A 16,244-nucleotide genomic window follows, 5' to 3' on the forward strand; every position below is an offset into this window, starting at 1 on the left:
TATCACAGGCGCATGAACGATGTTAATTATTAATTTATTTAAAAAGAATAATCACAAAAAGCCCCCTCAAAAGTTATTGATGTGCTGAGCAGTTTGTTATTCAAAAAGATCAGAGTCGAAAATCGATTTGCCGCTGATCAGTTATGCAAGCTCGGCGACTGGGGAGCTGAAAGAAGAAATAGTAAATCGCGCATCTTTTGAGAGCAGTGACGCAAGCCCCATCAGCAGCAGCCAAGGCTCGATTTGATTTATCGCCGCGGCATTGTTCTCTCTCATTGCAGGCGGCAGCGAGCGAATCGAGCCAGGCCAGGCCAACCAGCCGACACACTGATACTTTTCTTTCGCTATGCCTCTCAGCGAACACACACACGAAACTGCGATATGCTCATTTCAACGAGAGCGCAGCAGCAGCAGCAGCAGCAGCGCGTTGGTTCTTTTTTACGCACACACACACACAGCACGCGGGATTGTTTTATTGCACACAGCTGCTGTCACCGAGCAAGCACGTCTCTTAATACCTGCATGGCGCCCTGCGCTCGAAAATATTATTCAAATGCGGGCCCCAGCAGTGTACGCGGCGGCAGCGCAGCGATTGTAAATTATTACCATAACTAAAGCCGCTCGAACCGGCCAGCAGCAAAAGACTGATGTGCAATGACGCTCGAGCCGGATATATTTCGACTATTTATGAATCAATCCGCGCTGATGATGGCGGTCCATAAATTTTCGGAATGGCTGTTCATGAGCTGGAATAATTCAATAATTTTTCACTTACCCTCATTTTCAAAATGATAAAAGTGACTTTGCGGGTGAAAAATTGAAACCCGCGCGGCTGCCATAATTCAAATTTAAACAAAACGCCCGCGGCCTGCATAAAATATCGATGCAAATCATTTTCCAATTTTCTTTAAACCTCTCCTCTCTGCGTGGTTTGTCATTAAGCATTAAAGCCAAATAAATTGCCGGCTCCGGTTTGACGTGCATGCACAAATCCGCCCCCTGCCCTGCCCTGACGGGATTTGAGCTTTAAACAATACGGCAATAATTAGAACGAAACTCCCATGTGGCGGAAAAGAATTCGGGCCGAAATTGACGTGCGCCTGGCTGGCTTATCCCCATTCCTCTCGTAACAGGCTTACACTGTCAGTCATATATTATGAATGGCTTCTAATGCGGCAGACAGCAGTGAACGAGCCAACGAACGAACGAACCGAGCGGCGCGCCAAGCTGCTTGGCGCTCGCTGTATGATGATATACCTATGGCTTGTCCCCCGACTCGATCTAATGCGATTTCAATTCGAGCGACGGGCCCGAAACGTGTGTGCATGTGTCCTGCGACTCTTCATCTTGTCCGAAGAATAAGAGGCACCGGGCTTAAGAGAGAGGAACACGCCCTTAAAGCCGCTTCTGACCTTAATTGGATGTTTGCGTTGCCGAGCGAAAACGAAAAGCGAGCTTGCTGCTGGCGGTAGTAAATAACGTGCTTATTGTTCTTTGTGTCAAGTACCGGGCTGTTTTATCGTTGAGGTTTGACTATATATCTAAAATATCCATTTCAAAACCGTTAATTATTATTACATTATCCGTATATATTGTAATTACAGCTCTCTTTGATTTTATTGAACAGTTTTTCACGTATTCCATGCACTCAGACACACAATGCTTTGGCAATGAAATCATATTACAGGCTATTACACGACCAATTTGGAAAATAACGATCACGAGTAATTTAAACTAGTAACGCAATGAAAAATGTAGTACGCCTGCAATTTACCGTCAAATTGCTCTCTGTCGTTGGGAAACGAGAACAATTTTGAAATTGATTGCTCTGGATTGTCCGCTCTTGGCATGAGGAGCTGAAAAAGCAGAGTTTAGGAATTGTTCGACTGCGTGAGATATTTACACACCACAAGTTTTCTACTTACAATTAGACGTGTATTTATTGTCTTGCTTATATAGAAGCTGAACTGAAATGCAATAAGTAGGAATTCTATAAATTGCAAACAACATTTTTACAATAATTACAAGAAAAAAGTTCAAGTAACCGCAACAGAAATTAATTAACATAAAACAATTGTATCAAACAACATTGATTTTAAATTAAATTAAAATATGCGCTCATCTGAATCCGGGTTCGAATCGTTTGTAATTTACACATGCACGCTCTTAAGGTGCCCTCGGCCAACAGCTTTAAAAACACGGATGTTGCGAGAGCAGGAAAGGACGTAATTATTTAATTTCTAAAAACACATTCCACTAAAATATAATTTTAGTTTTTAAAATCACTACATTTATTAAAAACAACTCACGTCTTCTCACAATCAGCTGCGACGGAAGGGGCGGAAAAGTGACCTGCTGGCCCACGCAATAAATTATTATTGTTGTTTGAAACTTGTAACAAATACAATAAAATCAAGACTTGACAGATGCCGTTATTTCTGTCAAATGCTTAGGGCTCTGAAAATAAATAAATTTTCTAAACTTGTTTTTAATGGCAATGCTTCGATCCATCAAAATACTATTTTGGTCGCCAGTCTTCCGCTGCTCTGTAGTCAGCTTGACACGGTGCGCACGTTCATTAACATGATGCACGTTTTTCGCTCCGAGGGGCATCAATTTTCCACTCAAAAAAGCAGCAAACTTTATTCCAAATTGAAGAGGGCAGGCCGCTAGCTGCGAATTAATCATCGCGAAATGACAAACGAAAAAGGCAGGCCGGGCTGGCGGGCGGGCAGCAGCAATCCACTCATCAATTCATCATTTGGGGTGCAAGCTGGCGGCTGGCTGGTGAGTTCCGTGTGAGTTTGCGTGTGTAAAGCCAGCCAGACGAACGGCCCCGAGACTACTATACAGTCAGCTGATCGGCTGCGCGGCGCCTGCCATTGGCTAGAGGCGAGGAGTGGCTACGTTCAGCGCCTGTGTCTCGGTCGGTCGGGCCAGCCAGCGTTTCAGTCTGCGAGAGCGCACGGTGTGGTGAGGAACGCGAGTAAACGCCGCTCAGCAGTCCGGTGTTGTGAGTGCTCTGTGAACACCATGGCCGCCCCGATGGCCTGCTACCCGGGCTTCGAGGCCCAGGCGGCGGCCGTGCCGGTGGCCCGGGCTGGGTCGTCGACCGGCCCCACGGCCAAGGACTACTCGAAGCCTCTGCACGTTGACTGCAGCGTCGAATACGAGCTTCCGAATCAGGCTCGGCCACCCGGCAAGAGCGAGCCCCTGCTGATGATCCACCCTTATTACTACCGCAGGGCCGAGTCGCAGCGCCGGAGCACCTTTGTAAATAACCTGCCGCAGCAGCAGCAGCAGCCTCAGCCGACGGCGCGCCGGACGCGCGGCTCCACGGCCGCAGCGGCCCTGCAGCAGCAACAGCAGCAGCAGCAACAACAGCAACAACAACAGCTGCAGCAGAGATACCAACAACAACAGCAACCACAGCATCAGAGCATTTGGGAGCCGTACGGCACGCCGGCAGCCCTGGCCGCGCCTAACTGGCCGCCGGGCCTCGAGCCAATTTACTGTAAGCCGCCGGCCCTCAGAAGACGCAGCAGCCGTCGGAATGCGAAGCAGATTCAGCAGCAGCCGACGACAGTGGTGGATTTGGGGTTGAACAGGGTGCCGGACTACGCCCATGTGGGCTCCTCGGCCGACAGTGGAATTGGTGGAGTGTTATCGTGGACGGACTCTGCCAGTCCGATTGTGATGCAGGCTGTGCAGCCGCAGGACGCGATGCAGCACCTGCAGGACAACAAGCTGACCGGTGAGTAGTAGATATACGCCAGTATGTAGTTGATTGCCCCCTGCGCTCATTACGCGCGGTTATTACGCGCCTGGAAACCCAAGAGAGAAAGATAGAGAGAGATTCCGCGTAACGCGCCGAGCACAGCTATTTTTAATTTAAACGACCCACGCACGTGCGACGACGTACTCTAAAAGGCTCCCCTGAGGACGTTTTTATTTTTCCATTAAATAAAACCTCGATAAAAATAAATGTGCGTTTATAAGCTGATGGAAATTGATTGATAAGAACATCTGACGGGAGATTCCACTGTTGTTTTATTCCCCCTGTCCGATTCGATCGGGAAACCGCCCCAGTGCGTGGATTATTTCTTTAATTAATCGCTTCTTCGGATCCGTAAAAAAAAGAAGAAGTTTGGTGCGGCCGCGCAGGTTCATTTACATGGTTGGCCCCATAAATTCGTCGACTGCTGGGCGCCGCACATATCCACTCGCGCTCACTCACAAGGGAACCAATTAAAGTTAATTACACTTAAAAGTAATTGGCATGTGCATCAAAGCGAATATTATGCCGTCGGCCCGAAAATATGTGCGCAAGAGAGATGAAACAGTCATGCTTGTTGTTGGCGTTTGACTTATTGAATGACGTCACTCGCTCGCACCGACCGTGGATATAGTGCCTATACAACAAAAAATATCTCTTTCGTTTCCACCCAGCGTGAGATTGAGGCCGTGCACTTTTCTATGAATAAATTTATTTAATTTCCACTCACAACACACACCATTGGGCAATTATCAGAGGGCAAATTGCTTTCGTCATTTAGGATGAAAATTATGACCACCGATTAAATTATTACCCGGGGTGACGTGATCAACGCACGAGTGGCAAATTCAGTCCATTTTATTATTGTTTGCTCGAGGTTGTCTTTTAAAAACGGTGTTTAATGTGTGTTGTTCCCACAGTAAAATTGTAAATCGATAAAAACAAACAACAATTAACACTGTTTACCCGCAAAACAAAACATTTAGAGCTGTTTACAATTACAAAATAATAAGTTCAAGTTTAAAAATAAGGCGTCGACAGCCAAGAAACAATTAAAAAATGTTATCTGCCGGTGATCTTGTCTATAAAACATGGTCGGGCGCGGCTGGCGTAAATGAAGCAGGGGCGCCATGCAAAAAGAGCAGCTGCCCGCTTATTCGCCCCGAAATAGCTGCAGAATATTAATATTTAAATTGCTGTGGCGAATTCCAGAAGCTGCCTCTTTAATTAGTGGCAGCCGTTGTGTGTAGTTGTTGTTGCCGGATTAATTGCGCGGGGGACGGCTGCTGCTGCTGCTGCGTCGACGTCCCTGAAAGTGTTTTTGACCCGCCGCGTGCAAAATGGAGAGCATGCATCAAACCGGCCGACAGGAAGCCGAAACGCAGCTCGGCAATTCCACGCTGTATATACATATATGTGCTCGACTCGCTTTGCTCTGTGTGTTCGTATTGTTCGCCATAAGCAACGCCGTAAAAAGCAATTACGGCCGCCGTCGTAATTAATGCTCGTGTGCGCAAAGTGGGTGCGCTGCCTCTGCCATCAAAAACAGACGCACAAGGTGCTTCATATCTGCCCCTATTATATACATACATATATATACACACTCAAGTGAATAAGTATATGCATTCGCTAAATAAGGGCTGTGACGCAAATCTTTTTGCATCGCCGTCGCCCTCGAAACTTGACAACCAGCAACTGCGGCACTTGACGCGGATATTAGAGCGCTCGGTGTGTGACACACACTGCTGTGCGTTTCCCACTGTGCTTTTTGCCGAAATAAAAAAAAGTAAAAACAGCTATTAGCTATAATCTTGTTTTTTTTTTGTTCGGCACGGCGCTGTCCAAAGTTTTGCAACTGGGATGTACAGCGCGAGATAATTGCTCGAAAACAGCGTTTCCTTTTCAAATCTAATTCTCCGTGCAAGCGACTTGGGCGTGGCTACATATTTTCACAGAGTGACGTGCGTTAAACGAAATTCCATGTTACAACCGCCAAAATTGAGGAAATAAATAAGGGCCGGCTAGAACGATTTTCATTTCCCCCAACTGATAATTAAGCCCGCAGCTCTGATGAAAGATCCCCAAAAGAGAGTGCACTTAAATAATGATTTAACCGCGAGTTGCCAGAATCTCAGCGGGAGATGGCCGGAGGAAGCGAAAAAAGTGAGCACGTTATAATTTAAAATGCCGCCTAGCGCTCACGAGCATTTTTTCATACGCCTCGTACGCCCGAGAGCGCGGCGAGGGAGGTCAAAAAGGGTTAATCATTTTTGAAGCACATATATTAGTGGCCGGTGCACACGTGGAAACGCGGTCAATACGAAATGCATTAACTTTGATCTCATTGGGGCTAATGCGCATATCTCACGCATGCACTCCGCAGCGTGAATAATGCAATGCCATTATTTTCAGCATCGCCGATATGGCGAGATAGAGAATTCCCGTCATGCGCGCTCCAAATTACTTCCACTTGACTCACGAGGGTCGCTCGCTCCTAATTACTAATTCACTAACAAACAACTTCTTCTTCTCCGCCGGCTTGGCTTGGCTTGACGTCGTCGTATACTTTTTGAAAGCAGCCTGGCCGGTCGTGCATGTTTAAAAAAATAAGCATCGCCGCGGCAAACTAGCTCAAAAATGATAATTTCCTCTGCGCCAGCAGCACAAACATGTTTTCCTCCCCGGCCCCGTGTACACATCTATCTGCCCGTGCATCTGTAAAGATTCGAATCATTGGCACATAATAAGATAAATGATGCCTGCTTTCGTGCCCTCCCGCAGGGATAATAATACATACACACACTCACATGCGCGCTCAGCGGCTCAGCTGAAGAAACCCTCCGGGGCTGGGAAGAAGGAATGGAGCCGCCGCCGCCGATTCATAATAATAATGACGACGACGGCGACGCACGCAGATATTTTCGGGCCGGGAATTTCTGCAGCCAGAATCCTAGGGGCCATTAATTACGCGGCGCACACGATTAATCATATTTCCATGCAAAGATGAGCAATTACGAGGGTTCGCGTTCGTTCGGGGGCTGCTGGAAGCGGGAAGGAAAAATTTGCTGTTGTTGTTATGTTGCTGGCTGCACAATGCCGAGCTGTAATAATTGCAGCGTGTACGTTTCGTGATTAATTGGTTTAATGGCAGGAACGCCGCAGCCGCCGTCTTCCTACTCGTATGCACGCGGGAATAAAAAAAGTTGCGCGCGCGATAAAGTTTTAATTACCCGCGTGTGTTTGTGCGTGCCTCCCTTTTGTTCGCTCTTATCGCCAACTGCGGCAGCTTCTATGTATAATCGTTTCCTTTTGACGCAAAACGCACAGTGCATGGCTGGCTCTCTCCATTTTGTCACATTTTCAAACTATAACAATGAATGCAGGTGTCCCGGCAGCGCAATGAATAGAATCGTAGTTCAAGCCATGCAGACAAAGAAATCCGCAGTGCATGTTGTCTTGGCGAGCTTACCACTGTATTTTTCATCTGTGACGCTTTGTATTTTTTCTAAAAGGCTTCAAAATAAACCAAATAGAAGATGAATGGTTGAAATGGAAACAGTTCCATTGTAAATACCTTTGGCAAGCCTCTTTCTCCAGGGTACTACCGTTTCTCTGTCAAAAGGCGCTCTATTGTCCCCTTTTTCAGGTATAGCCTGTCAACAATCTTTTAAATGCCTCAATTTTCTGGACAACAATACAGTCGCATCCCTGGGGATTATAACCAACACTCAAAATGTGGACCCATAAATATATGACACAGGCTTACGCGTGCCACACTTCTTACCAGTGATTTTACCACGCGTTTGTTGCCGCAAATAATACCCTTAACAATAATAAACGTGTCTCCTACTGATTCCGTAGTATACAGTTTTCGTGTCAAAATAAAGGAGCTCTATTGTTCCATTATGCAGCTACTGTTCACTGGCCAGTCAACAAGCTTTTAAAAACCTCAATTTTCTGAACAATAATGAAGCCACATCCCTGGGGATTATAACCACTCAAATAGTTGAAGGTGGACTCATATGTATAGGCGACAAAGACTTTCGCTTGGTACACTTACCAGTGATTTACCACGCGTTTGCTTTGTGCTACCTTTGCCACAAACAATACCCTTAAAAATAATAAACAAGTCCCCTACGGATTCTGCAGTATCCTTCCACAATTGTTACAGTTTTCGGTCAATTGTTCCCTTGTGCAGGTAGTGTTCACCAGCTTGTCAACAAGCTTTTAAATGTCTCAATTTTCTGGACAATAATACAGCCGCATCCCTGCAGGGGATTTTAAACCCTCAAAATGTAAACCCAATAATAGACACAGACCTTGACGCGTGTCGCACCCTTATACAATTGATTTCACCACGCGTCTGTCGCCGCACAAATAGTCTGAAAAATATTGAACGTGATTGCTGATTCCGCGTAAAGCCAAGTACTTGCTAATGCCATTGTTACGTCAGCGCCCAAAGAACAATGCCGTGATGTCATATGCACGGCTAACAATGGGGCATTCATCCTTTGTGCCTGCTTGTTATTTCGTCCGTATACCTGGCGAGCGAACGAACGAACACATTCCGTGTCCTCCGCCTCCCCGGCTAATTGAATCGGGCGCCGATTTTTAATTTCCGCGGATGCTGCCGCCGTGTCGGTCGGTGCACCTGCTGTCAAGAATATACAAGACGCACACGCACACGCTCCTCGGCCCCGACGCCGCCGAAATAACTCCTCCTGCGCGAAGCAACAAACACGAGTCGGCTTTATTCGCTGCTTGTTTTCCCGTCTGTCGCGCTCTCTTTTGCGCTTGTTTTTATTAGAGCGGTGGCGACAAAGAAACCTGAAATATGGTTATAATGGCTTGAATAACGTAGGCGAAAGGTGTGCGCGCGCGTTCTGTAATTTATTTTCGTTACGCGACGTGGTCCTCGAATGTTTGTCCTTTTGCGTGCAATTTTGCGAAACTCTTTTCAAAAGCGAACTCTTGTTTTTATTTCGTCTGGGTTTTCAGACCAATAAAAGTGATGTCATTTTATATTTTAAGAGCAGAAAATTCAAAATAGCGATTATCGATCCGCTATAAATACGCTCTATTGGTTGGGAAAGAATAATGAGTTTTTAACGTGCTGCAGACTGACAGCGAGGGCAAAAGAGACCTTCTATGTTGTCTCTAAACTCATCTTGTTTTCTGCAACACAACCACCTTGGTATATCTGCTGCAAACATGAGCCGAAAACCAAACAAGTCGAATCAGGTTTCTAGCAATAAATTGCATTCCTAGAAGGCTCGTGTTTTATATATATGGTCACCTTGTCTTTCGCGGATCAGTGCCCTCGACTCGCTGCGAGAGCAGCTGCAAGAGCCCAGCACGCTACATTCACGCTGGCAGACGCTCGTCGCTTATAATTGCACGCTCTCATCAGACACACACACATATGCATAAATGTATGTGTGTATACTGGTTCTAATGTGTGCGCCATTCAAGGGCCTCTTTCACTTCACTCACACACTCACGGTGCGCGAAGAATGCATCGGCCTACTTCGATTGGCCGGCAGTGCTGTGCGCCAAAGGTCAAGGTCACGCAACCACTGACCTTCCGAAATGCAAAATCATCTATACGACTGTTTGCATTACACCGATCGGTCGTGTTTAATTGGGAATGCTTTTTTTCGGGCAGAAATTTATTTCCAGAGAGTGCCATATAGTGTGTGTGCTGCACCTTTATTTGGCCGGTCAATATTGACGGGCGTCGAGGAGTGGTTGCTTGCTTGCTGGTTGGTCGCGGCATTAAAGGCTGGCATTACTTGAGCAAATAGCTGGCGAAACAGCCGTGGTCGTTGGGGAGAACGTGCTGCTGCCGCCGCTGCTGCTGCTGCTGCACCTCAACACACGGCGAGCCATTGTGAGGCTGCTGCTGCTGCTCTGAAGCGGCGCCTTCATCTTCCTCGCTGACGCCACGGATCAATGCAGTGTAGTGTGCCTTTAAAAACAGCTGAGGCCAACGCCCTACATACGCTGCTCGATCGCATCTTGCTCGCCGGCCCGCCCGCCCGCTGACCTTCCCACTTGCGAAATCCGTCCCACGGCGCTTTTTCTCTCGCTCGCTCGCTCGCTCGCTGCACGCGCGCCTGCTGCAGATCTCAATTGCGCCAATTGAGAGGCAGGGGTGATTGCCCCCCTCGCGCAAGAAGGGTCGAGGCCTTCCATTCTCATCAAGGCGAAATGCTAATTGCCTCGTTTTCCAAAATGCCATTAGGCGGAATTTACGGCCTCCCGGGTGCGAGCGTGTGCTATATAATTAAAAAGCGATGATAAGTGGTAAAATGTCACAAATTGTGAAATATCACGAGGCTTTTAGTTTCCGTGTCGCCTCCGTTTTCCTCTCCGGTTCTTTTGCCACCACCACTTGTGTTGAAAACCTTCGTTTTGATAATAGAACTGCCATAAATTTGTCTATATATGGGAGTTGCTCAAATATGCCCCAATATAAGAGCGCAGGGAGTGGAAAACATTCTCACATTTCGGACTCGGAGAATTGTCATTTTTATTTTTCTTATTTTTTCAACGCCATAGAGCACGCAGAGAGGAAATTCTAATAGAAGCACTCGTTTCGAAAGATTCGCCCGCGCTGCGGCGCACTTTATCTGTTTGTGCTAGTTCTTAAGGCTTCAGCGCGGGCGGCCCTGCAATAAAAAGCTCGCGTTTCGCACCAAATTTTATTATAGGCCAGGCGGTGCAGCAAAAGCAATCCCCAATTCAATTGCACACTTGTGTCACTTCCCATCACAGCAGCCGTCCGTCGTAAAGATATTGCCGCCGTCAGACTTAACTCCGGCTGGCTGACGTTTCGCCGTTTATACTTTTCGTTAATCCTCGCGGCTGACTGGGAGGCTGGCTGTCAGGAAAAGAGACGCGGCGAATGAGAAAAACACGCACAGGGAATTGCTGCTGCTGCTGAAAGAAGCTGCCTTATCAGCTGAGCCTTGAATTACAACCGACGGAATACCCTCCACGCCCATTTTGACTGACTTAAGTGCAAATTTATGTCCAGCCCGTTGCTAATGCAAATGACCGAGCGGCGTGTGCGTGGGGGTCATTGTGCATGCCCTCAACCGCCGAGTTAATTAGCCTGCTGCTTCGCCGAATTCCGCGAGCCGAGAAATTTTTTTAATAACCTTCCTGCTAAAAATGCCATCGCTTAAATAGTGAAAATATAAATTAAGCGCGCCCAAAAGCTGCCTCCGGCTCCTGGTTGACTCCCTATAGCGATTTGGAAACAGTTAATTCTATAGAAGAGGTGCTACTTACCCCATTGCACCAAAACCTTTTATATACATTTTGCTGAATAAGGTTCGGTGATCGGCTTTTGGGACTGATTCTGATTGAAAGGGTCATTTTCCAAGCGTATACATGCTCTTGTATGTCATGATGCAGAAGCTGCTTTTTTATATAATGCTAATGCCATGGTATACGCGTGTGTAAGTGTGACGGAGGATAATGTCGAGTTTTATGACGCTATTCCGCCCGGCGGCGACGGCCAAACTGTGTCATTTACGTTTATGGCCGGCAGGAATTCGGCCCGGTCAAGGAGTGATAAGGCTTCTTAAGCAGATTATGCACGGCGGACAGAACAGAAAAGTTGAAAAGAAATGCTGCAGCGAGCGAGAGAGCGGGCGAAAATAGGATTTTTGCCCGGCCGATTACGAGTCACGCATATGTGTGCGGCACGCAGCAGGAAATTTGGGCAGTGCTCATTTTTGGTCAGCCAATTTGCAGTCGTCGCCGCTGCTGGCTGGCAGGCGTCGTTGATGATAATTTTCCCTTTCTGGAAAACGACGAGGTTGTTTGCGCGATATAGTCGTAAAAAGGCCTCCGCGGAATTTGTAGGACAGTCAAGAAATTTTCGGAACGAATATCTCTCGCAGCATAATATAAAATAAAATAGTTATGTAACACGCATTTCTCGGTTGCCAGGCAGCTGCTCTGAGTAATTTCTTGTTTTGCTCATGCTAATTCAGTGTAATGCGTGCTGGCAAATTTAAATTGCTCACTAAAAGTTAATTTTTATGGTAGTTTAGCAAGCAAAATTTGATTTATACCATCTATTTGTGTCTGAATTCGAACCTGAACCATAAATATTAATTTTTTTACAACATATTTTCAAGATTTTGGTGGTACGGTACGAAAATAACCGCTCACCCTTGTTAAGAAAATGTGACGAATATTGTTGTTTACATTTGAAAAGAGATCCTTCGAAATTCAAAACAAGAGAAATGGATCCCTCTTTGCCCCAACACCGTTGTAATGTTTTTTTTTTACACAATGTTGTCTTGCTGTCTGCAACAATGATGAGTCCAACAAAGCTTTTCAAATGTCCCCGTTTTTTAAAGTCGTGTTTTTTTTGCTTTTTATCCCTGTCTGAGGACCGGGAAGGGCACGCAGTGTACTAGCACGAATCTGCTTTTACATACACCTTGTTTGTCATGACTCATAAATATACCTTTTACAATTTCGTAGGCTCATTCTCAGAATAAATAATCATCGTCCCTTTGACGCGCAAGAATAGCAGAACGCGAAAAGCGAACCTTGAAACACGTGCGGTGTGCGCTGTGCTCTCGGCAGCGCTCAGCCGGCGCTTTCAATCCTTAATCAATACCGAGAAGAAAGCACGGGGACGTTCAAAATCTCTTCCCTTCAGCAGCAGCTGGTGCCTGGGGGTGGTCGAATGAATGGGGGTTGCTTTGTACGCGCACAAAATGCAATTGCGCATGAATGCCATTGATAATATATCTATTTTGGGACGCATTAGCGCCATTCTAGCTTGAAAATTGGCTTTTGCTCTGACGCACGAGTCCCTTACGTACATGCAAACTGAACAGCCGAATCATGTTAATTAAATTCCCTCCAGCTATTAATGCTAAATTCAATTGTCTCGTATATTAAGCTGATTCTATAGCTTTCAAATCCGACAGTGGTGCGGGAACAGAAGAACAGCGTCAACTCTTTCAATTGAATAGAATGCCATAAAAATCCGCATTCTGAATGGCTACATTTTTCAACCGTTTTCTGAAAAGCTGCGGATCCCTTTTATCACGACGACTCTCCCCTCGGCACCATCCCCTGTGGCGTCTGCAGCGCAGCGTAGTAAAAAGCAAACACGATTTTACTGCTTGACGGCGGCCACTGGTGTGAAAAATGGAATCGGCGTCGTTGCGTCGTCGTTCGTCTGCCTGCATACATGTGTGTGATGTGAGTGTTCGTCTGCAAGTGAACGACTGGTGGTCGCGGCATAAATAGAGGTTAATGCATGAGAGGCGCATGCATTTTTCATCTGTCGCTTCTTTATTATTCGTGCCTTGGCGGGGCGGCGGCGGCGAGAGAGAGAGAGAGAGAGAGAGAGAGAGAGAGAGAGAGAGAGAGAGAGAGAGAGAGAGAGAGAGAGAGAGAGAGAGAGAGAGAGAGAGAGAGAGAGGACGAGACTCTGGGTCTGAGATCGATGCCCGGCTGGCGCGGCAGCTGACACTTGCACATTGAGAGCACCACTGACGTCACCGCCGCTCTATCGCACGCACCATAATACACACACAATGCACGGCGCGTATCTTTTGCACTTGCGCTGAAAGAAAGAATAGGATTCGACGCCCTATCAAGCCGGTAAATAATTAACCAGCGGCCGTAAATTATACAATTTGAGATATGCGCGTGTGTGTATGTGTTTTCGCTCGCTCAACGACCTCATTAGCCAACGGCGGCAGTGTTTTTGTGTGTTTGTGCCGCAGCGTGCATGTTATGAATGAGCGCGGCGGCCAGATCCTAATCTAATCACGGAGCGCGTTCGAGAAGCGCTTTAATTGACTGCTTGTTATTTCTCCATCTTGATAATACACACCACGCGGCCATATATATCACATTTTAGTAACAAAAAAACTGTTCAATTTGACCGTGCGACTGAGTAAGTGTCTATTATTCTATATATCAGCTCTCGGGACGAAAACGAACACCGCTCGCACCAGCACAAACAACAAACAGCACTCTCCGCCCGATCCCGAGAGCATGTTTTGGGTTTAGCGTTATCGTCTGATTGAGCGACATCAATCAATTTCGGAATTTAAAAACTCTCAAGGATCCAATTGTCGATCCAGAGAGGCAGATATGGATACTCAAGACGTCGGCACACCTTTGAGACCTTGTTAACCATCCATACGTGACGCAGATAAAAGTGTGCTGAAATTAATGTCAAAAGCTTTGATAATTGAATCAGACGGTGACTTTTAGTTGCTCCATGTGATAAATTTTAATCTCTTAATATAGCGGGGCGATGATTGAGCGAATCTTTCCAATCATTTCCCGTGCAGAACCAAATAAATGATATTGATCGAGCAGAAATCAACTTCATATTTTTTCATTTTGTCGTGCAAACTCGCTGATGGCAGTGTTACCACGTCGTTTTTTGCTAACAAGTTGCAAAAGTCCCAGTAATAGTGTACATTTTGAAACCGCATCGCTTGCTCACTCCGCGAAGGCTTTGTGCAACTCCCTTGGCAACTTTCTGCTGACGTGGTTGCTGCAGAGAAAATTGGTTTTTTGAAATGGCTCAATCGAGCGAAAATGCGCTGATTAATTATGCATCGGTTGCTGCTCGCTCGTGCAGCGTCGGCAATAATTTTCCGCGAATTTCCTTTCTCTCGAGCCGCAGAGGGCAAAGCCCCCTTTGCTGGTCTGTTGCTGCGAAAAATTCGCATTCCACGCCCGCAACTTTAATAAAAGTCAAAACTTATGACGCACACGCGCTGAAAAATTCTGCGCGTAGGTCGGCTGCTCCTTTCCGCATTTTTCCAGCAACACAGTCAGGGGGGTTGAACAAACAACAACAACAAATGAAATTATCCCCCTAAATCCTTATTTACAACCTGCTCGCATAAAGCAGCAGGAATGCAGACGTTTAATGAGTTCATTAAAAAGCGGCTGGCAGAAACTTTTAAGACCGGCGCGCGGCGCACAAATTTATGCCTCTCGCGCTCTTCACGCCAAAAATCTCCAAGTTTCGAGCCAGTTTGCATAAAAAAGTGTTTACGAGTCGAGGCACGCAGCCACGAGGCCCTACATTTTTGCGAATGGCAATTGACGCGCTTTGTATTGGTGTGCATGCACTGCGCAGTGCGAGTGACGCGACATCGCAGCCTAGGCACACATACATGCCATCATGCGCCTGTTTTTCCGCATAATATTTCAACTGTTATCACATGATGTGGCCCCCATTGTGCTTGTTTTCCTCCCGTCATCCATATTCACGCGCGCCTGCCCGCCTGTCACACATGCATTTCCATTTAAATATTTGCACCCCCATGAAAAGCGGCGCCGAGCGAGCGTGTTTCAAACGCCTGCTGCTGCTGCTTTTGCTGTTGTTATTATATGCGCCTTTGTTCCGCCCGCATTTTAAAGAAACTTTACTCCACGTTTCTTTTATCCCCAGCCAGACAAATGTTATAACAAATTGGCTATAGTTTGTATCCATCTAAGCATCCCGAACCACAGCTAAAACTAATCGATTTAAAGGGATTTTCTTTCCAGTTAAATTGAAACAGGCTAAAACCGTCCAAACGCCGTGAAAATCTAAAGTTCAGCTGCTATTTTAACTTCTCACGGTCACACACAAAAACCTTTTTTTTTTAAAAAGCAGTTCCTTCAACCGAGAAGTTCTTGTTTCCTATTAATGTGGCATGAAATGAATTAAATTTCACTGGCCCAAATATCATTCATATAATTATCTTAATCCCATGAATCTAAAGCTGCCTAAAAACCGATTATACTGATTATTACTCATCCATAAACAAGACTATCCTATATAAAAAATACGTGGAAGCTCATTTGAATTTTTCAAGTTATGCAAAACGTTCTACGGTGTGCTGCAAAAATATGTTCTTGACTCGGAGCACTCGTTTTTAATAACAGTGTTCGGCTGCTGATTCATTGTGCCAAGGGCGCTGCAGAAAATCGCCGGGGCTCTTCAAACCGATGATATTGATAAAAATCTCGGCCGGTTTCGAGTGCGGCCATTAAGTCGAAACGCAATTATTGCGTTATTGTCGTCGCCCGGCAGGCTCATTACTTATTAAATAGTAATTCCGCGGCTAATTGGCGCAATTACCGCCGCCGACGGCAGGTGCTGTGTGTGTGTGCATGCGGGCTGGCGAAGCCTGCTGCTCGCCGGCGTGTAATTTCGCGTGCACCGCGATAACCGCGTGCGCGGAAAAGTTCTCCGCGCCGCGGATAGATGTGTGTGTGTGTTATTAACATTGCGAGAGCATTGTTTCGCTTCCAGCCACGACTAATCAGTTAGGCAGAAAAAGTTATTCATGAAAATGTTCTCTGAATTAATTCCCCTCTTGCTCGGCACTCCGTGGTCGGCTTTTTGCGCGTGCATGAATTATTCCGTCGTTGAGAAAGCGCCTCTTGGCTTGCTCTTTGTCTTTCTGCCACT

General features: G+C 46.4%; 1 protein-coding gene across 2 annotated transcripts in view; it reads left to right on the forward strand.

Moving 5' to 3' along the window:
- The first annotated feature begins 2,924 nt into the window (after positions 1 to 2,924).
- Positions 2,925 to 16,244, forward strand: part of LOC135941803 (centrosomal and chromosomal factor-like) — a 37,517-nt gene continuing 24,197 nt past the window's right edge. Inside the window, exon 1 of one of the 2 annotated variants that reach the window (XM_065487537.1) lies at positions 2,925 to 3,754. In XM_065487537.1, the coding sequence (XP_065343609.1) occupies positions 3,034 to 3,754 (721 nt within the window). In that variant the 5' untranslated portion in view covers positions 2,925 to 3,033. The remainder of the gene's footprint in view (positions 3,755 to 16,244) is intronic. The other variant, XM_065487538.1, reaches the window with a different exon arrangement.

This window comes from Cloeon dipterum, chromosome 4 (assembly GCF_949628265.1).
Source record: "Cloeon dipterum chromosome 4, ieCloDipt1.1, whole genome shotgun sequence".
In the NCBI taxonomy this organism is placed as follows: domain Eukaryota; kingdom Metazoa; phylum Arthropoda; class Insecta; order Ephemeroptera; family Baetidae; genus Cloeon; species Cloeon dipterum.